Below are 21,141 nucleotides of genomic sequence, written 5' to 3'. Positions count from 1 at the left end.
GTGGTTTCTTTGTACTGTAGCTGAACTCTCTACAAGGTAATTTCTTCTAGCTGATCTCTCTACAGGGTTATTTGTTTGTAGCTGAATTCTATACAGGTGATTTGTTTGCAGCTGAGCTCTTTACAGAATGGTTTCTTTGTAGCTGAACTCTCTACAAGGTAACTTCTTCTAACTGAACTCTCTACAGGGAGATTTGTTGAACTCTCTTCATGATGGTTTCTTTGTAGCTGAACTCTCTACAAGGTAACTTCTTCTAGCTGAACTCCCTACATGGTGGTTTCTTTGTAGCTGAACTCTCTACAGGTGATTTGTTTGCAGCTGAACTCTCCACATGATGGTTTCTTTAAATTTGTAGCTGAACTCTCTACAAAGTAACTTCTTCTAGCTGATCTCTCTACAGGGTGATTTGTTTGTAGCTGAATTCTGTACAGGTGACTTGTTTGCAGCTGAGCTCTTTACAGAATGGTTTCTTTGTAGCTGAACTCTCTACAAGGTAACTTCTTCTAACTGAACTCTGTACAGGGAGATTTGTTTGCAGCTAAACTCTCTTCATGATGGTTTCTTTGTAGCTGAACTCTCTACAAGGTAACTTCTTCTAGCTGAACTCCCTACATGGTGGTTTCTTTGTAGCTGAACTCTCTACAAGGTGACTTCTTCTAGCTGATCTTTCTACAGGGTGATTTGTTTGTAGCTGAATTCTGTACAGGTGATTTGTTTGCAGCTGAGCTATTTACAGAATGGTTTCTTTGTAGCTGAACTCTCTACAAGGTAGCTTCTTCTAGCTGATGTCTCCACAAGGTCACTAGTTTGTAGCTGAACATTCTACATGGTGGTTTCTTTGTAACTGAGCTCTCTACAAGGAAACTTCTTCTAGCTGATCTCTCTACAGGGAGATTGGTTTGTAGCTGAACTCTGTACAGGTGATTTGTTTGCAGCTGAACTCTCCACATGATGGTTTCTTTGTAGCTGAACTCTTTACAAGGTAACTTCTTCTAGCTGATGTCTCTACAGGGTCACTAGTTTGTAAATGAATTCTCTACATGGTGGTTTCTTTGTAACTGAACTCTCTACAAGGTAACTTCTTCTAGCTGATCTTTCTATAGGGTGATTTGTTTGTAGTGGAATTCTGTACAGGTGATTTGTTTGCAGCTGAGCTATTTACAGAATGGTTTCTTTGTAGCTGAACTCTTTACAAGGAAACTTCTCCTAGCTGATCTCTCTACAGGGAGATTTGTTTGTAGCTGAACTCTCTACATGCAGGTGATTTGTTTGCAACTGAACTCTCTACATGATGGTTTCTTTGTAGCTGAATTCTCTACAAGGTAACTTCTACTAGCTGATCTCTCTACAGGGCGATTTGTTTGTAGCTGAACTCTCTACATTGTGGTTTCTTTGTAGCTGAACTCTACAAGGTGATTTCTTCTAGCTGAATTATCTCTTTCTATAGTTGCATGAATTCCCTACAAGGTAACTTCTTCTAGCTGATCTCTCTACAGGGTGAATTGTTTGTAGCTGATCTCTATACAGGTTACTTGTTTCTAGCTGATCTCTTGAATTCTCTTCGGGTGACTGCTCTATTAGAGTATCTCGATCTCGCACTTGCTACACCAAGGTGGATTTCATGTTATAACTCCGTGGCTTTAAGTCTGATTCTTCTACACCATTGAAGAGCCTTTCTTATAAGATGATAACTCCATCTGTACAGCGATTTTCAAAGCATTACCCCAAGCGGTTTATCTGGTAGGCGTGGCAAGCAGTCGCTTTTTATTAGCTAATCTCGATTGCGTAATTGTTACACACTGTTGGTTTTTTCGCTGTATCTTCCTTGTTTTTAGCTCGATTTCTTTCAAATCACAAAAGGTTTGAGGTTCAATAGTTAACCTATTCACCCACCGATTTTCAGCTTCTTCCCGTACGCGGTTTACCCTGTAGGCGTGACAACATATTGGTGTTATGTTTCGTGAATAATCGCTCATAACTCTTAGCCTGTTTATCGTATTCCAGCCAAAGTTGGTACAGAGATGCGCCTTTATACCCCCCTTCTGTGTGCCAAAGTTCAAGGCGATCGGATATGGCATTCGCATTTTATAGCAGTTTTTGTAAGTGTGCGAAAAGAGGAAGAAAAAAAATGAAGAAACTAAGCCAGTTTTTGAAGTCGCATATCTCGGGAACGCTTGAAGCGATGTCGCTCAAATTTGGAATGTGGAGTGCTGAAGTTGGAGGGAGTGTCCACAGCAAAAATCATCTTGTTTTATCAAGGCAGCACAGAGCTACGGAGGTGCGAAAATTGTGTTTTCTTTCTTCCTGTCAATATACTCACGGGTGTTACGCGCCGGCTTCTTGGGCCGCACGACACACTACCGTGTGTCTTGATTTTGTGGCATGCATTCTTTTACCCAATATATTTCAGTATGTTTCATTAAAAAAAAGAAGAAAAACAAAAAGAAGTTGATGTTATGCTACTTCAGGCGCCTATGCAGTTAATACTATATCCCATTCTAACTAAATAGGTAATTACAGTAATCAACCATGTATATAATTTAGTTCATATTCATGCTATTTCTATTATTAATTCAGCATAATTAGATTTGTAAATACTGTAGTTTAAGCATATTTGTAGTTCATGAATTATATTGTAATTCGGTAATTACATTGCTATGCACTGCTAAGGAAGCATAACTCTAACAAACTACTTTAAACTGCAAATTACATACAGAAGTACCTTCTCAACTGTTTTATAGTGTGTCTATCGTGTTTTCTCATACAAATTGTTTAGGGAAAGCCTCAAGGCTGCCTTTCATTTTTGTTCATGTAAGTATGGGATACTCCCCCTTTCTCTTGAAGGAATTCGTTATTTCTTGTAGTGTACAGAGCCAGATACGCTGTTTTTCGGTGTGTTATGCCCATATAGTCCATTGTGAAAGGCATTCATAATGTCTTCAGGAACTTGCTTCACCCGTTTTTCAAGCTGGCACAAAGAAACCACCTCAAAGTGAAAGCTTACCTACAGTTCTGGGAAGGTTCTGTGCAGCCTTGACCCTTCATTTCTCACATACAGGCTGCTTTTAGCATAAGCCACTTTGCTCACGTGGGTACAGAAAGACAAACAAACATACATACATACATACAAGCACACACACACAAATTTTTGGGAAACAATTTCAGTAAACCCCCTGTGGGCCTGGTTAAAAAAAAAACAACAGAATTATGCAAACTAATTAGATCTCTGTTTTAGGTTCTAAATGGTCAAGTATCACAATGGCAAGCTCCAGGTCAATTTACATGATCCTGAGAGGTCAATGTGGAACACAATGACACAAAACATACATTTTTCATGTTTGTGCATGGTTTCAAGCCACTTCAAGCCAAAAAATCGTCTCAGTGTCTTCCCAGCAATGTATACAGTGGAACCTCGATTATCCGAACACCAAATCGACTGCTCAATTAGGGTATTTTGTCAACAAGTTAATGCTTTATTAGAGTAGTTGAGCAAAGTTCAGTATACAAATGTATGGATGTTCGATCTTATGTACTTTCAATTATTCAAACACCCTTCCCCTCAATTAGTTCGGATAATCGAGGTTCCACTGTAGGTCTTGAAATGCCTATACAGAAGTGTGTCTCCAGAAAACAGACCTGACAAGATCACGACAAAGTTAGTGTTAAATTTGTTCGCCAGATAGTGTAGCCATCTCTTGCTGGTGTTATGTATATGTGCTAAACTGGGTCACATATGCAGAGTTCAAATAACAGCCTGTCAACTGTCATTCTCTAACCCATAAGCCACAATAACCAACCAAATTACCTATGAAAATAAGTTTTTTTTTAAAATCATTGCTTACCACTGCATAATTATGGTATTTTCCTAAGAAAAGTTTTACAATATGGCCACTCCAAATAAATTATCTGTTTCCTGTGCTTCACTCAGCCATGTTTGCAACACCTTTATTTAAATGTTAATACAAACATGAATTTGATAGCACAATGAAGCTGGGTTGACACCCTTACAAGATGATCTCCACTAAGCTTGTACAGTATGCAAGAAAAAAACAGAATACAGCATTGTAGAACTGACAGTAAACAGATGCAGGCTGTGGATGGGGAATTTGTGGCCTATAACTACTGGCATACGCTCCGCGAACACTGAGCATCTACTGAAATTAAAAACGTACCATACTATCGCACACTCCTGAAGGCGATCAATTTATGCTGCATATGGACAACGTACCCCTTCAGTCAAGGGGGTGGGACTGTACTCCTGTGGTAAAACTCGTAAATAAGTCTTGGCCATTGACTTTTACTGAAAAACACACTTGATTCTTGACCAAATTCTAGTATGTTCTCATTGTTATCCTAAGTATTGATTGTGGTATACACTTTACGAACTGTGCTTGTCCTTCAACCATCTGCAAACTTCCAGCTTGACCTTTGACTTTCACCGAAGAATAAATTTTGAAGATTGAAGTACAGGATGTATTGGAGTGCCACCCCCTTGACACTGTTGTAACTAACCTTTCAACTGATCGTGCCGCCATGATAGAACCTTCAACAAATATATACCCCCAAGGGGGTAATTTTGTGACTATACTGTACTCGCCACAACGTGTCCGCGTCAAGTAAAAATCCATAACTGAACGACACAGCGCAGTAAAGTACAGGCGATCACGAATCAACACGATAAAGATCGACCCCCCCGGCCATGGCAGTGCGCTATAATTAATGCGTCAAGTCAGTGTACCTTTAAAATTTCTCAGGAGCCTATCCCAGTCGGCATGATAAAATCGGTTGATCTGTTCCCGGCTGACTTCACTTGAATTCAGTTAGCTACTAAAAAAGAAGACCCAGTAATCGTTATTTAATATAACTATGGTCACAAGATCAGTTCTATACCATATGCGTATTTTGTACCGTACGCGTATGGTACGATTTTCCGTGGTAGGGTATAATTTACGGACTGGACCGGACCAGCGGACCAGTACATTTGTAGCATTGCGCAGGTCCAGTCCATGTTTTATACTCGTAAAGTATAATTACTGCGGTTTTCCATGTCCTTGCAATGCAAAGCGTCATGCGCTAATATTGTGTCAGTATGCGCAGTTCTTTGAATACACCTGTAATGTTCTGTGGTTGTCGAGTTGTATGCGTAGGCATGCCTAAAGTCCTGTGAGTCAGTAGTCGTCACTGAAAATCCGCTGTTGAACAACTGCGCACCACATGCTTGTATAGCGCATGACGCTTTGCATTGCAAGAACTTGGAAAACCGCAGTAACGGACCAGTCCACCGCTAAGCTGGGTTGCGCACGAGTAGCGCACCTTACCCTTTATGCACCTATCAATGTTAAGCCCCACTACCCCCCTCCCGGGCTTACTAAGGGATTAGTGGGGGATTTTCGCCGATTTGATCAGAAATTTTGCCCCACTAGTGGGGCATTTGACCGTTCGAAATTTTATGCGTTTGCTTTAGCTTGCGAGCTATAAGAATTGATCTGTTTCCTAAAGTTTATTCCAGCGATACTACATGGAGATTTGACCACTAGTTGTTCCCCAGTGGGTGGAGAATTTGATTTTTCAAAAAGTCAAATCCCCACCATTTCCCCCACTACGCCCGGGAGGGGGGAGGTGGGGGATAACATTGATAGGTGCATTAGTCACCTGTGGGTTGCGCATCTCCACGACCACGTGCACTTAATGTGTAGGAGTCTACAACTAGAGAGCATGTCTAGTAAAGCTGGAAGTGACCAGTTTCTGGTTGAGCCTCTAATGTCAGGGAGAAAGAAAGCGATAGATTGTGACGAGGCGTACGACATCTTGCAGTGCGAAGTCAACTCATTACAGCGTTGCTCCGAACTTCCTCCAGTTAAACCTAAGAGTGGCGAAGTGTTTCTATTCTGTGCAACAGATGATAACAAGAGACGTAAGTACATGCATTCATGTATTTTCGAGTCATCTTTATAGCTAACTAATTTCGTGTTGAACGGAACCAGAGGCTCGAAATAATAGCTATTATATAATAGCTCACATACAACTACCCATGCCATGCATGCAATGGCAACTGCATTTTAGCATAAAGAGTTAGTTAGCTGGCTCTTTCTAGTATTTGTCTTGATGTGTAAGCACCTGCTTGAGTGTTTCACTTCCCAAACCATTTATCTAATAATTATGGCCAATTAGCTAAACCATTAATTTCCTTAATAGTATTCATAGAGTATGTCTAGACTTGCATGTGATCAAATTCATAACTTAATCAGAATGCCACTGTTTGTTTGATATATACACATTATTATACAATAATAATATTATTTCATCCAACATCAAATACAGCATTAACAACAAGAAAATTCTTACAGGCAGCCGGATATAGAATATTAGAAAATTACCCAAACTCGAATTTTACTGCAGAAATCCTCCCCCAGTGTTGTACTGTATCACAAGTCCTAAAAAGTGGTGGGGTGGGCAAGAAATAGGCTTCAAAATGGACTAGTGGAAATTGAAGGAACCAGACCACCAGTCAGTGGTTGAAATTTCACAAAACAGACATACCACACATCAGCTCTTAATTTGTGTGTTTGTCCACAGTGTTTGAACCCTCTCCAGCACATCCCTAGTGTTCACAGACCTGTATAAATTACAGGGGGTCTCACACGATAATAATAAATAAATAATAGTAGCTTCATAGATAAACAATATTGTATTGATAATATTATTGTGCCTATATGCTACCAAATTGGGGTGCAAATATACCAAATAATTTTAATATGATGAATATCAGTTATGCCAAAAAAGTTGCAGTTGAAGAAAAACTGCAACTGTCTGTACAAGCAGAAGTAAGGTGCTAAGTATGTAAGCATGCAGATCATTAAGAACAATGGTGATAATTGACAGCAAATGGCCAGTGAAGAGCAAAGGCTCAGAATATATAACCATATATCCACGATCATGGATATATAGGTATTTTAGGTGTACAAAAAATTGCTAAATTGAAAGAGAAAGCCCCTCATGACTATAAAAGCAAATGCAGTGGTTTCAATGAAGAAAACCCTACCATGCACTAATGAGAAACACCCTTGTTATTTTGAGACTACCTAGAGACACAAGGACACAAGTCAGCAGTTTCTTGAAGCATGGCAGTGCTTTAAACCCAGAAATTGCAATTCGTAATGTATAGGCTTGATATCTTCATATGATATTAATTTGCTAGTACTATATTATATAGTACTCGAGATTATGCAGTATTTATACTTGGCTAAATGTCATGGCATTTATTCATAAAATCGATACGATGACTATGCAAATTTGACCACCACTCTATGCTTAAAAATGATGCATGTTGAATACCTTTCAACTGCTCAAAGGTGCAAGTAAATATGGTAACCGTACTGAGATGTTTGGCTACAGAAAGGAATGTGGTTAAGTAGCTTTATACAATAAAACATAACATAAATAATTATTGTGATTTAGCAAAATCAACCATATGGGTGCATGTGAAAGCCTTAATTGAAATAACAATAGCATGAAGTTGTTGCACTATCCTAATATACGTCTGCTCTAGGTAGACTGTTTTATGGCAGTATGTATAACCACACCAGACATTTATAGCTGTGCATATATACAGTAATTTACTTTTTATTTGACATTCTATATTATGTATCTTCTTGGATATTTTCAGGTGATTGGAGATGTGATCAATATAGGTGGTATCAAAATGGGTGCAAATTACTGCCTGCATCAGAGCACAAAGTAAAGAAATACTACTTTAACATTGCAAAAGCGGATAACAGCCACAGTAATAAATTTCAGAGGATTGCTTATCACTTACTTGATAATCCTGGTGTTGTATTAATACAATACATTGGAAGTCATCTGGAAGCTGAGGATCTTCCTCATGGAAATTCTGTCAGTGATTCAAAGCCTTATATTCGATCATGCCCTTCTGTAATTCAACAAATCAAAGATAGCGATCCTTCAGAATTTCCATCAACCTTTTACAAAAAATCTTTGTCAGCTGTTAGCTGTCCTTCTGCATCAAATCCTTCACTGCAACTCCGAAATAGAAGACAAGTGGTTAATCACAAGGCACTGGAATGTCAGAAACTTAGACTTTCTCATGATGAATTGTACAACATCCATGAAATCGCTTATGATCTTGATGGCTTTATTGCAAAGATTATTACTTACCCTGACCTTGTTGTTGTATGTAGCCATCCAAAAATGCTGGCAGAAATGAGAAATCTTATACGCATTGGCAACACTCATGGGCAACTATTTTCGTATGACACTACCTTTGAAATGGGAAACTTCTATGTTTCTGCACTTCTCATGCGCCATGTGCTCTTCTATGGCTCTCCGGTTATGCCGATAGCCTTTTTGTTGCATGAACGGAAGCTTGAAACGTCCCATGCTGAATTGATGAAGTTTATTGCTTCAGAATTTTCTACTCTAGGTCAAGTGGGCCACCGTGATAAGTTTCCTTTAGTTGCAGATGACGAAAAAGCTATATGTTTGGCTATAGATAAAAATCTTCCAGGGATTATTCGTTTACGCTGTTGGAGCCACACTATTGCTGCTGTCACACACTGGCTTAGGGACCATAAGGCCCTATCACCAGAATATCCAGTTTATAAGGGAGATCTCAGATCATTATTCCATAGTGCATCTGCAGAAGAATATCAATCAAGTTTAGATAAATTGAAAGTATGTATGTATGTATGTATGTATATATATATGTATGTATGTATGTATGTATGTATGCATGCATGCATGTATGTATGTATGTATGTATGTATGTGTGTGTGTGTGTGTGTGTGTGTGTGTGTGTGTGTGTGTGTGTGTATGTATGTATGTATGTATGTATGTATGTATGTAAATAAAAATTATACCACAGCTGTGATGGATTTGCTTATATACACACCCAAGTCCTACCACTGAGGGTTTATATGTCAGCAAATCCCAAGCATGCTGTTGTGGTATATAACGTGAGGCACAAAATTGTAGCAAAACATTCTCTCCAGTTTTAAGTTGTAAAATTTGTACATATACAGTGGATATACAACCCTGTAAGTGCTCTAACCCAAACTAATTCAAGTGCTTCCTTTTCATTTCCTTGACCAGATTGTGTTCTTACATTACAAACATAGAAATTATAAAAGGTATGCACTTTCTTGCAAAAAACTACTGACCAGAAACTATCCTCACAGTTCCTACATAGTGCCTTGGCAGTATTGGTGAGGTACATATAGTCAAGCTCAAAAGTACTGTACCTCCAGCACAACTCAATAATTATTATGCTTCTCATAGTTTTATTATTTTTATTCAGTGGAATTATTAGCTGGCTGGCTGGCTGGCTGGCTGGCTGGCTGGCTGGCTGGCTGGCTGGCTGGCTGGCCGGCTGGCTGGCTGGCTGGCCGGCCGGTTGGCTGGCCGGCTGGCTGGAACCAACTGGTACTTTCAAACCCGCTTAAGTCAATAATGGCAAAACAGGATTTTTTTTACTTTTAAGCATCACTTCAGCCTGATGATGGCATACTACAACATGTACTGTATAATGCATGCATTATGGACTTGCCAGTTTCTTTTCAGTGGTAGCCCAAGGTGTTGTTGATTCATGGTGACACAAATCAAGACACACGGTAGTGTGTCGTGCGGCCCAAGAAGCCGGCGCGTAACACCCGTGAGTATATTGACAGGAAGAAAGAAAACACAATTTTCGCACCTCCGTAGCTCTGTGCTTCCTTGATGAAACAAGACGATTTTTGCTGTGGACATGTCCCCCAACTGCAGCACTCTACATTCCAAATTTGAGCGAAATCGCTTCACGCGTTCCCGAGATATGCGACTTCAAAAATTGGCTCAGTTTCTTCGGTTTTTTTTCTTCTTATTTTTCTTTTTCTTGTCGCACACTTACAAAAACTGCTATAAAACTCGAACGCCATATCCGATTGCCTTGAAATTTGGCACACAGAAGGGGGATATAAAGGCGCATCTCGTTACCAACTTTGGCTGGAATACGATAAACAGGCAAAGAGTTATGAGCGATTATTCACGAAAAATAACATCAATATGTTGTCACGCCTACAGGGTAAACCGCGTATGGGAAGAAGCTGAAAATCGGTGGGTGAATAGGTTAACTATTGAACCTCAAACCTTTTGTGGTTTGAAAGAAATCGAGTTAAAAAACAGGAAGATACAACGAAAAAACCAACAGTGTGTAACAATTATGCAATCGAGATTAGCTAATAAAAAAACGACTGCTTGCCACGCCTACCAGATAAACCGCTTGGGGTAATGCTTTGAAAATCGTTATACAGATGGAGTAATAATCTTAGAAAGGCTCATCGATGGTGTAGAAGAATCAAACTTAAAGCCACGGAGTTATAACACGAAATCCAACTTGGTGCAGCAAGTGCGAGATAGAGATACTCCAAAAAGAGCAGTCATCCTAATAGAGCAGTCACCCTGAAGAGAATTCAAGAGATCAGCTAGAAATAAGAAACCTGTATAGAGATCAGCTACACACAAGTCACCCTGTAGAGAGATCAGCTAGAAGAAGTTACCTTGTAGGGAGTTCATGCAACTATGGAAAGAAATAGTTCAGCTAGAAAAAATCACCTTGTAGAGTTCAGCTACAAAGAAACCACCATGTAGAGAGTTCAGCTACAAACAAATCGCCCTGTAGAGAGATCAATAGAAGAAGTTACCTTGCAGAGAGTTCAGCTACAAAGAAACCATCATGTAGAGAGTTCAGCTACAAACAAATCTCCCTGTAGAGAGATTAGCTAGAAGAAGTTACCTTGTAGAGAGTTCAGCTACAAAGAAACCATCATGTAGAGAGTTCAGCTACAAACAAATCTCCCTGTAGAGAGATCAGCTAGAAGAAGTTACCTTGTAGAGAGTTCAGCTTCAAACAAATCACCCTGTAGAAAGATCAGCTAGAAGAGGTCACCTTGTAGAGAGTTCAGTTACAAAGAAACCACCATGTAGAGAGCTCAGCTACAAACTAGTCACCTTGTAGAGACATCAGCTAGAAGAAGTTACCTTGTAGAGAGTTCAGCTACAAAGAAACCATTCTTTAAAGAGCTCAGCTGCAAACAAATCACCTGTACAGAATTCAGATACAAATAAATCACCCTGTAGAAAGATGAGCTAGAAAAAGTTACCTTGTAGAGAGTTAAGTTACAAAGAAACTACCATGTAGAGAATTCAGCTACAAACTAGTGACCATGTAAAGACATCAGCTAGAAGAAGTTACCTTGAGAGAGTTCAGCTACAAAGAAACCATTATTTAAAGAGCTCAGCTGCAAACAAATCACCTATACAGAATTCAGCTACAAACAAATCACCATGTAGAGAGATCAGCTAGAAGAAGTTATCTTGTAGATAGTTCAGCTACAAAGAAACCATTATTTAAAGAGCTCAGCTGCAAACAAATCACCTATACAGAATTCAGCTACAAACAAATCACCCTGTAGAGAGATCAGCTAGAAGAAGTTAACTTGTAGAGAGTTCAGCTACAAAGAAACCACCAAGTAGAGAGTTCAGCTTCAAACAAATCACCTGTAGAGAGTTCAGCTACAAACAAATCACCCTGTAGAAAGATCAGCTAGAAGAAGTCACCTTGTAGAAAGTTCAGTTACAAAGAAACCACCATGTAGAGAGTTCAGCTACAAACTAGTCACCTTGTAGAGACATCAGCTAGAAAAGTTATCTTGTAGAGAGTTCAGCTACAAAGAAACCATTCTGTAAAGAGCTCAGCTGCAAACAAATCACCTGTACAGAATTCAGCCACAAACAAATCACCCTGTAGAGAGATCAGCTAGAAGAAATTACCTTGTAGATAGTTCAGCTACAAACAAATCACCCTGTAGATAGATCAGTTAGAAGAAGTTACTTTGTAGAGAGTTCAGCTACAAAGAAACCATTTTGTAAAGAGCTCAGCTGCAAACTAATCACCTGTACAGAATTCAGCTATGAACAAATCACCCTGTAGAGAGATCAGCTAGAAGAAGTTACCTTGTAGATAGTTCAGCTACAAACAAATCTCCCTGTAGAGAGATCAGCTAGAAGAAATTACCTTGTAGAGAGTTCAGCTACAAAGAAACCATCATGTAGAGAGTTCAGCTGCAAAGAAATCACCACTGCCCAAATTTCAAGGCAATAGCTCTTTCCAATCTGAAGTTATCAATTGTCAAAGTTGGCAAATTGGATATGTGGAAGGCCCCTTTTCGCAAATCCGGTCACATATGTATTATATGTGACCAGATTTACGAAAAAGGATCTTCCACACACATCCAATTCTATGAACTTGAATGACCATACCTTTATGCTCAAAGAAGATACTAACCTGAAAGTTTGTTCATGTATTAACCTATGTTGTTACTCAAAACTGTCCAAATTTCAAGGCAATACTATTTTCCTATCTGACATTATGAACTGCCAAAGTTCGTAAATTGGATGTGTGTGGAAGACCCCTTTTCACAAATCCGGTCACATATATATAATTTGTACATTTATTGATAAAATATTTAAAGTACATCTACTTCATCTTTTCTTCTTCCTGTAGTAAAGAAAAAAAACATAGGTTAAAAAAGTCCCAAAGCTGGCCATAGGCCATGCAGCTTTGGGGTATACAAATACAAAAAGAAATGAAATATAATCCAAAACAGCCAAGCTGTAAAAAAAGTGTGCGGCCCTCAGAAAGGCTATGGTGAAAAAAGATGTGAAATCCAAGGTGGCGGCCAAGAAATGGCTGTGATGGTAGGTTAATGGTAAAAATTTTAATAATGACAATTCAGGTAAATTTTGTGAAGCTGCACAAAAATTCACCTGAATTGTCGTTATTAAAATTTTTACCATTAACCTACCATCACAGCCATTTCTTGGCCACCACCTTGGATTTCACATCTTTTTTCACCATAGCCTTTCTGAGGGCCGCACACTTTTTTTACAGCTTGGATGTTTTGGATTAGATTAACTTTCCTGTAGCTGCCTACTACTTTGAAAGTGGAAATCGTCTGTATTTGTAAACAAAGTCTTGCCCTTCCCTCCAACCCCTCCCTTCTTTGTTAAATTTCATGTGGCTGCATGTCTAAAGTAGCCACTTGCCAAGACCCAATGGTGACCAGTTTAGAAAGGTTCCACTGTAATAGCATGTATGCCTGCATGCATGGAACCGATTACTTTATTTGTAATGCCATGGTTACATGTACTTTCACATTCAGGTAAACTGGAGCCAATCATTTCTGGATTACTATATGAATGAAATACATCCAGATATAAATAGCATTGGCAGGTGGATATTGGAGCCTCTAGGACTCTATAACCCCTACAGTGGCATTACGACAAATCAATCAGAAGGATTTAACACTGTCATGAAGCGGTTTGACAAATGGAAAGAAGCTCCACTTGATTCTGTCATTTTTTCACTTTATCAACTGCAGACTTATTATTACAATGAAATCCAGAGGGGATTGTGTCAGTGTGGTGACTACAAGCTAACAACAGATTTTGCTAGCTTAGCACGAGATCCAGATGAAGTCAAATTGATCAATACCATCCCACCACATTTAATTGTCGAAAGAGTGCGGAATGAAGGAGCTCATGCTATTGACACAGAATGCAATGTTGATGCTGTTGGCACAGAATGCAATGTTGAAAGGAAGTCTGTAGCCACATATCCATCAAGCCAAAATGCCAGAGCAAGTTTAGTGGTAGCAGATGACAGGATATCATTTGATCCAAAACTTGGCGTTTTTGTGGTTCGAAATAGTGAGGGGCATCTACTTTCTAAATATCCCTGGTTTATTAAATCAAATCCTTTTAATCACGAATTACAAATCAAATAAAATGAGATGTCACTGGAGTAATAATCGCACTATGAATTTAAGTATACGGAAGTAAACGATGTTTGTAAAAGTATACGGTGAACATTTCCCGTATACGTATTTCAAACAACGTATACTTTATCAAGTTTCCGTATACTTAAATTTATGGTGCGAATATTACTCCAGTGACGTCTCATTTTATTTGATTTGTAATTCGTGATTAAAAGGATTTGAGTTAATACACCAGGGATATTTAGAAAGTAGATGAGTTACTCTACTACTTTAAGGTAGAAAACTGTTGATTGAATGCAAGTCTGATATGTAGACGGTGAGTGTCCGTGAATCGACTGTTTTTCCGATTATACGTATTAATCGGAAATGACTTTGCAGGGCTGCTGCCACCAGACAAAGAAGCCGAGAAAGCTGATACTTGGTGCCCAAAGTCCCACAGCCTTGAACTACCTAAAGACATATAAGTTGTTCGAAAATTCCTGTTGTAGCTCGAGTAATTGCGTCCGATTTTGGAGCCCGTCCGATATTAGGTGAGTTCCTCTATAGGCGTCATGAGATGCAGAAGAAGAGGGAGTATGGTGACCGTGTCTGTGAGGTGGAGTTTGCATCTTTTACTCCATTGGTGTTTGGTGTTTGACACAACTGGGGGCATGGGGAAGGAAGCCATCACATTTTATCGCCAGCTTGCTGAGCTCCTTTCCAAACGTAGTGCTTTATCGTACAGTAGTACTTTGGCGTGGATTCGCTGTACCCTGTCTTTCTCCCTGTTGAGGTCAGCGACGATGTGCATCCGTGGAAGCCGCTCCATCTCGTTTAGATCACCAGATGCTTCCCCGGAAATGGGCCTAACAAATGGCCCTAGGGACTTTTAGATGTCCTGCTTTTCAGTTCTTGTCCAGCACGTTTGCCTCTTGTGCTGGGGGTGGTAGGAAAGGGCATTAGGCCCCTATTTGGTGATTATTAGTTTCTCATCCACCGCCCGCATCCTTCTTAAGCTACCGCATGGTAAGCCATTATTTACTCTGCGCATGCTCAGAAGAACACGTGATACCAAACTGTTATAATTTTTGTTAATGAACGCTACAATGCGCTATATATCACCAGGAGAACTGTTGTTTTCCTTGGCAAATTGCTGCAGTGCCAGTTGCAATCGTGCTCTATCGACTTCATCAAAGCAGGCTTTCAGTTGACTGTCGAAAAATAGTTGACGATCACGAAAATTAGAATCAGCTGGTGAAGGAAATGTTTGTAGTAAGAAAGAAAGACAATTTGGACAAGGTCTGTACATCAGTGTGTTAATATTATAAAATAATGGCATAATGGTAATACCCTCCCGCCCGCATCATAATAATTAGAAAGGCTGGATGAGAAACTAATAATCACCGAATAGGGGCCTTACATCTAGCCCGGGAAAAAAAACAAAACAATTATACTAATTAGCTTAAGAGGGATTTTAATTTTGGCAGTGGTTAACTGAACCGAAAGTCGGTTCAATGAGCCGGGATAGCTATTGAACCGACAGTAAAACTTAGATAGGGTCCGCAACGCGAAAAATGAAGTTGCAAGAAACAAATCCCCGACTATGGTAGTATGTTACCCTTAGTGCCTCATCACTATTACTACCCTTGGTTTGGAACTGAGTTCCCTTGTTGGAGCAACATGCGGATTTTAATATCTCACGTGATTGATCTTTATTCTGTGCCCCCCAAAGAAGACGTCCAGAGCTCCCAGATTCTGAGTGTGATATCAAGCGTTGTTGGCCTACCAAACTACGTATAGAAGTGAGTAAAATTTGCCTGTGTTTTCCACGGAGGCTGATTTTCTGCGGATGAGTCGAGAAAAAGTTTCGTTCGAGATGCTCAACCAGCCAAGAGAAGAGAAGCCAACCCTATCACATAAGATGGTAATGAAGTTGGATGTATAAGTATTCTACATACCAAGTTTGAAAGAGCTGCGACCTTTCTAACCATCTGGCTGGCAGAGATGAAATTTTCAGTGCAATGATCTTCAATGATTTTGGTAGGTTTCCTCCTACCTACTGTTAGATTAGATTAGATTATCCATTTTTGTCAAAAGACAAGGGTACACAAAAGGCTAAGCCTGTAAACGTGCTCCCCTTCACAAAAAGCACATACAAAACAACACACACACATGTACACTGAATAAAAAACAAACAAACAAAAAAAAACACTAAACAGATGTATTAAAAGCTTATACAAAACTGAAGACATATAGTTGATGCTACACAAAAAGAAATCAACGAAGAGCAGAGTGAAAAGCAACACAATTCGACAGTTGAAGAATACTGTGAGGTATTGAGTTCCACAGAAAAGGAGTGTTGACAAAGAAAGAGTGACGATAAGGGTTGATGGTCGATGAGGGAATGGAAAGTGATTGAGGGTGAGATCTTGTGTTTGTAAAAGAAAATCGGAAATACTTGTTAAATGGGATTGAAATTCGATTGTGTAAAATATCATGAGCTAGGCTAATAGAACTGAAGGATCTCCTAGAGTGGAGGGTAGGCCACTTAAGCTGATGCAAACATGAGTCAGAGGATTTAGTCCAGTTTCTAGTAGCAGAATTCCACCTGCTACCACAGACCCAGCGTGCAGCACGTCTTACAAACTGTCTTCCTAGGAGCTTTAAATCAGAGGAAGATCCAGAAGAACATCTGAGGTTTCTAAGAAGTGGTCAAATCCTTGACTTTTAGTAAAGTTTAAAGGTAGGATCCGCAATGTGAGAAATGAAGTTGCGAGAAACAAATTCCCGACTGTCGTAGTGTACTATCCTTAGTACCTAATGACTAAAACTACATTTCAATTTAAACTGCGTTCCTTTTCTGGGGAGGTACACAAATTTTAAAATATCACATGATTGATATTTGTTTTGTGTGCTACGAAGAAGATGCCCAGAACTCCCAGATAATGAGTGTGATTTCTATTGGTGTTGGCCTACCAAGTCGTGTACAGAACTGAGTCAAAATTTGTTATCGTTTTTCATGGAGGGTGATTTTCTGTGAATGGGTTGCACAATAAATTCATTCTAGTCGCCCTACCCGCCAAGAGAAGAGATGCCAAACCTATCATGTATGATGGCAATGAAGTTTGATGTACAAGTATTGTACACACCAAGTTTGAAGGAGCTGCAGCCTTTCTAACGATCTGGCTGGCAGAGGTAAAATTTTGGATCAAAAAAATTTCTATACTTTTGATTGTTTATCCATACTGTAATGCCATTAAAATTTTTTTTATTGTATCTCAGTTATTGTTACCAGCATTTACTCTTGTCAGCTTAATTGGCTTGGATGTGGCACATTTTAAATGATAATGATGCTTAAACAGATCTGCAATATTCAGTGAAATGTAATATAACCTTTGTGTCCGACTCCCATGCATTAAATGTACTATTATCATTATTGGTAGTGGTGTAACCAGAACCTAGGGCCAGGTCTGGCCCATCAATATTTATATTCAGGTCTGGCCCATCAATATTTATATTTTGTAAAAAAATTGTAAGATACAGCACTCTAATAGAAGAAAATCAAACAAATGGTAAAGGTGTTGTGGCAAACTGCTGTAACCAGTCACAGGTTCACAAGACCCCCCCCCCCCCCCCCTTTTAAGTACTGTTCTCCTCCCCTGCCATGAAGCAAATGTGAATGATGTGTATTTGTCTATGTTGTGGTAAAATGTAGCTTTATTGTCACCGTTTCTAAACTTGAACAGCCTTCTTGCTTGATAGCGTGGGTATATTTAGGAATTCTCCATTTAATGGTGAATTGAATGACACAAGTCCCAACTTCATAGCCCATCGCATTCATAACTTGTGATTGATTAAACAAGTGCCTATAATTTCCTGTAAAGGCACTGTACAAATCAATCCTTTTGTTCTTGTTGTCCATTGTTATAACTTCGAAAGTACTTAACAGATAAAATTGAAACTTTATCAGCCTATTGGTTTTTCCCTCTAGACAACAAAAATATCATAAAGTGAAATTCAAGGAAAATGCAAAAAAGTTGGATTTTCACTCAGCAGGTCATATTCTTAATTAGAACATTTGTAACGATATGTAGATTTAGTTTATAGCTATGTGTGAAGTCTTATAATTTTGTGCACTTGTAAACAATTTAAAACATGTGCAGTTCCTCTAATTTATGATAATCAGGTCATTCAGCATGATATGTCTTCCATTAAATTAAAGTAACAGTCCTCCTCTTCGTTATCATAGATGATCTTGTGCTCTTCATTGATATCATCATAACTAATAACATGGCCTCTGTACCATTTTTCACCATCTTCATGTTTAAACTTGTGAAGAATTTGTTTCCCAACTAATTCAAGTGGATCGTTAATTTGTGATGCAGTAATCATTTGGGTATGGGCCACATGTCTGAATATGGGCAATGAGATCATCAATGATATCTTTTAACGGATGCTTGTTGCCTTGTCTTGAAAATGTTATTTTGATTTTCTGATTCAAAAGTTTCTTGCGAATATTGACTTGATCTTTTAATAGTACTAATTTTTGCTGATTTCTTTCCAGTTTTGTTAACTGCTTCTCTAATTCTTCAACAGAAACTATCAAGTGCAGTTTAGATAACCATGCATTTTGCTTTGCTTTTCTCTCTTTAAGCTTATTGTAGGATAATCTTAGTATTGTATTATAGGCTAATTATAATCATAGTGTATTCATAGCAATGTTTGTAAGTAGGATCACGTGTGTGTGTGATTTAATTGATTATCACGTTCCTACATGGCGCTACGAGCAGTTTTCAGACCCGTGTAGCCGTCAACGCAACCGTCGTCATCGCCCTTCAAACTCACTACCGGGTTATTGTAACCACTCCACTGGTTCCCTGGTGCCGGTTAGAGGCACCACAGAAGCACCGATCTGCCAAGTTCACCCAACCATCAAGCATGCCCTATGTGTTCAGACAAGGTGATTTACCTAAGTTAGACATACAAATAGACCGCGGTTCAGACTTTGCTGCATGGCAAGCTCAGTGGGAATCGTACATGAGTCTTTCGGGACTGTCGGAAGAAAGTGCAGATAAGAAAGTCCAAGCGCTAAACCTGTGTTTTTCCAGAGAAACTCTCTCCATTGTTCAAAATCTCGGCCTTTCTGATACTGAGAAAGCAGACGTTGCAGCAATCATAAGCGCCATCAAAAAATATATAGATGGCCACATTAATGAGTCAGTGGAGCGTAGAAACTTTCGTAGACGTAGTCAACAGCCTGGAGAGACCTTCGATGACTTCGTATTAGCGCTTCGCGAACTGGTCAAGACATGTAACTTTTGTTCGAACGATTGTACACGCAAAAACATACGCGATCAAATCATTGAAGGTATCCTCGACGGGGACACAGTTGAAGATCTCTTGCAGGAGAAAGACCTGACCCTTGACAGGGCCATGCAGGTATGCCAAGCCCAAGAAGCAGCTAAGAGACAGCGGGCAAGCATGTCTAGCGGATACCATGACTCAGTTGCAGCGTTAAAAAACCCACCGCCATCCCGCAGGAAGCCACTCAGCCAGGCAACCTCCAGTCACCCACCAACCTGTTCAGGATGTGGTAACAAGCCTCACTTCGGAGGTCGTTCACGGTGCCCTGCCTTTGGCCTGTCTTGTAACATTTGTGGCAAATTGGGTCATTTTGCTAAGGTTTGCTGTAGCAAACTGCCACAGCCAGATACCACACCAACACCAGTTGGTACCAATGCCCTGTCACTCCTTTCCACCATCCGTCACGTGACTGCCACTGATCCTGCCCCCAAGATTACTCTCAATATCTCTTCGCTTAACGGAACTACAGCTGCTACCATTTTGCCAGACTCAGGGGCAGACATCTCTGCAGCTGGTGAAGAAATACTAGCTCATCTGAATGAACACATTGATAACCTCCTGCCATCCACCACGGTCCCCAAAGCTGCTAATGGTACGGAAATGCACCCTGTAGGAAAACTGCCCATCTGCCTTAAACTCGGCAACACAGAATTCTCCGATGACCTACACATTTATCCAGATGTTTGCGGAATCCTTATATCATGGAAAGCCTGCAAGAACCTCGGCATACTACCAGACTGTTATCCATACCCACCGGCTGTCACTAAAGCTATCTGTACCACAACCCTTGATGAATCACCTATCAACATCATCTCCACTGATGCAGGCACTTCCATGCTCACCAAAGACTCCATAATTAATGAATTCCCCAGAGTATTCGATGGCATTATTAGAGCTATGGATGGTGAGCAATTCCACATCCACTTGACAAGTGGTGCCAAACCATTTTGTGTGACATCTCCCCGATCTATACCCTTCGCATATCGTGATAAGTTAGCTGCAGAACTATAATTGTTACAGGAACAGCACATCATTGCCCCTGTTACTGAACTGACAGATTGGTGTGCCCCCATTGTAGTAACACCCAAAAAAAACAGTGACTCTATCCGTATGTGTGTGGACTTGTCCCACTTGAACCGCTTTGTAAGACGAGAAAGATACCAGTCATGCTCCCCAGCAGAGGCTGTAGCAGACATGTCCGCAAGCAATGCGAAATTCTTTACAGTCTTAGATGCTAGAAAGGGATACCATCAGTATCCATTAGATGCACAAAGCCAACTTTTGACAACCTTCATAACTCCGTTTGGTAGGTTCAAATACCTTCGGGCCCCTTACGGTATATCATCAATCTCTGAACATTATGATCGACGCATGGCAGAAGCGTTCACAGGATTTAGTGGATTTCGAAGAATTGTTGATGATATTGTTTTATATGATAGCGATGCCACACAACATGCTGCCCATGTCAGAGCATTTCTTCAAAGATGTGTCGACAAACAGATTGCTCTCAACTCAGACAAGTGCCACTTCTCCCAGAGCACTGTTACCTTTGCGGGCTTTCGCATCTCCAGAGATGGCTACCAGATTGACAAGGCCATCACTGAAGCTATATCCAGTTTTCCCACACCAAACAACCGCACTGATCTCCGATCCTTCTTCGGACTAGCTAACCAATTGTCTGCTTCCACTAACACTATCTCTCCGTTGCTTACTCCACTCCGACCCCTCCTGAGCACAAAAAATTACTTCCTTTGGTCATCCACTCATGACCAAGCATTTCAAGCAGCAAAAAAACACCTCACAGTTGCACCAATTCTATCTTTCTTTGACTTGCACAAACCCACTAAGCTGTGCACAGATGCCAGCCGCCATGGCTTAGGCTTCATATTACAGCAGCAAAACCCTGATGGTAAATGGAATCTCATACAAGCCGGTTCACGCTTCCTCTCTGACACCGAGTCTCGATACG

General features: G+C 40.0%; 3 protein-coding genes across 3 annotated transcripts in view; 2 read left to right on the top strand and 1 right to left on the bottom strand.

Annotated features, from left to right (window-relative positions):
* LOC136249544 (uncharacterized) overlaps positions 1-4,901 on the bottom strand; it is a 40,917-nt gene extending 36,016 nt beyond the window's left edge. Inside the window, exon 1 of the transcript XR_010698254.1 lies at positions 4,739-4,901. The gene's annotated coding sequence lies outside the window, so the exon portion shown is untranslated. The remainder of the gene's footprint in view (positions 1-4,738) is intronic.
* A 772-nt stretch (positions 4,902-5,673) lies between these two features.
* On the top strand, positions 5,674-13,838 carry LOC136248354 (uncharacterized). Its single transcript, XM_066040142.1, has 3 exons — positions 5,674-5,914; positions 7,667-8,691; positions 13,215-13,838. Exons 1-3 carry the CDS (start codon positions 5,689-5,691, stop codon positions 13,836-13,838), a joined length of 1,875 nt encoding a protein of 624 aa, XP_065896214.1. The 5' UTR covers positions 5,674-5,688.
* Positions 13,839-18,746: 4,908 nt separating this feature from the next.
* LOC136248353 (uncharacterized) lies at positions 18,747-20,183 on the top strand. Its single transcript, XM_066040141.1, has one exon. The coding sequence runs from the start codon at positions 18,747-18,749 to the stop codon at positions 20,181-20,183; it is 1,437 nt and encodes a 478-aa protein (XP_065896213.1).
* The last annotated feature ends 958 nt before the right edge of the window (positions 20,184-21,141 follow it).

This window comes from Dysidea avara, chromosome 3, assembly GCF_963678975.1.
Source record: "Dysidea avara chromosome 3, odDysAvar1.4, whole genome shotgun sequence".
Lineage (NCBI taxonomy): Eukaryota > Metazoa > Porifera > Demospongiae > Dictyoceratida > Dysideidae > Dysidea > Dysidea avara.
This window is presented reverse-complemented; position numbering and strand designations above follow the sequence as displayed.

Bases quoted from the DNA above. Each gene is read 5' to 3' on its own strand.
- LOC136248353 (XM_066040141.1), top strand. From the start codon at position 18,747: ATGCCCTATGTGTTCAGACAAGGTGATTTACCTAAGTTAGACATACAA.
- LOC136248354 (XM_066040142.1), top strand. From the start codon at position 5,689: ATGTGTAGGAGTCTACAACTAGAGAGCATGTCTAGTAAAGCTGGAAGT. The intron at 5,915-7,666 runs GTAAGTACATGC...GGATATTTTCAG, and splicing joins AACAGATGATAACAAGAGAC to GTGATTGGAGATGTGATCAA. The intron at 8,692-13,214 runs GTATGTATGTAT...TTTCACATTCAG, and splicing joins CAAGTTTAGATAAATTGAAA to GTAAACTGGAGCCAATCATT.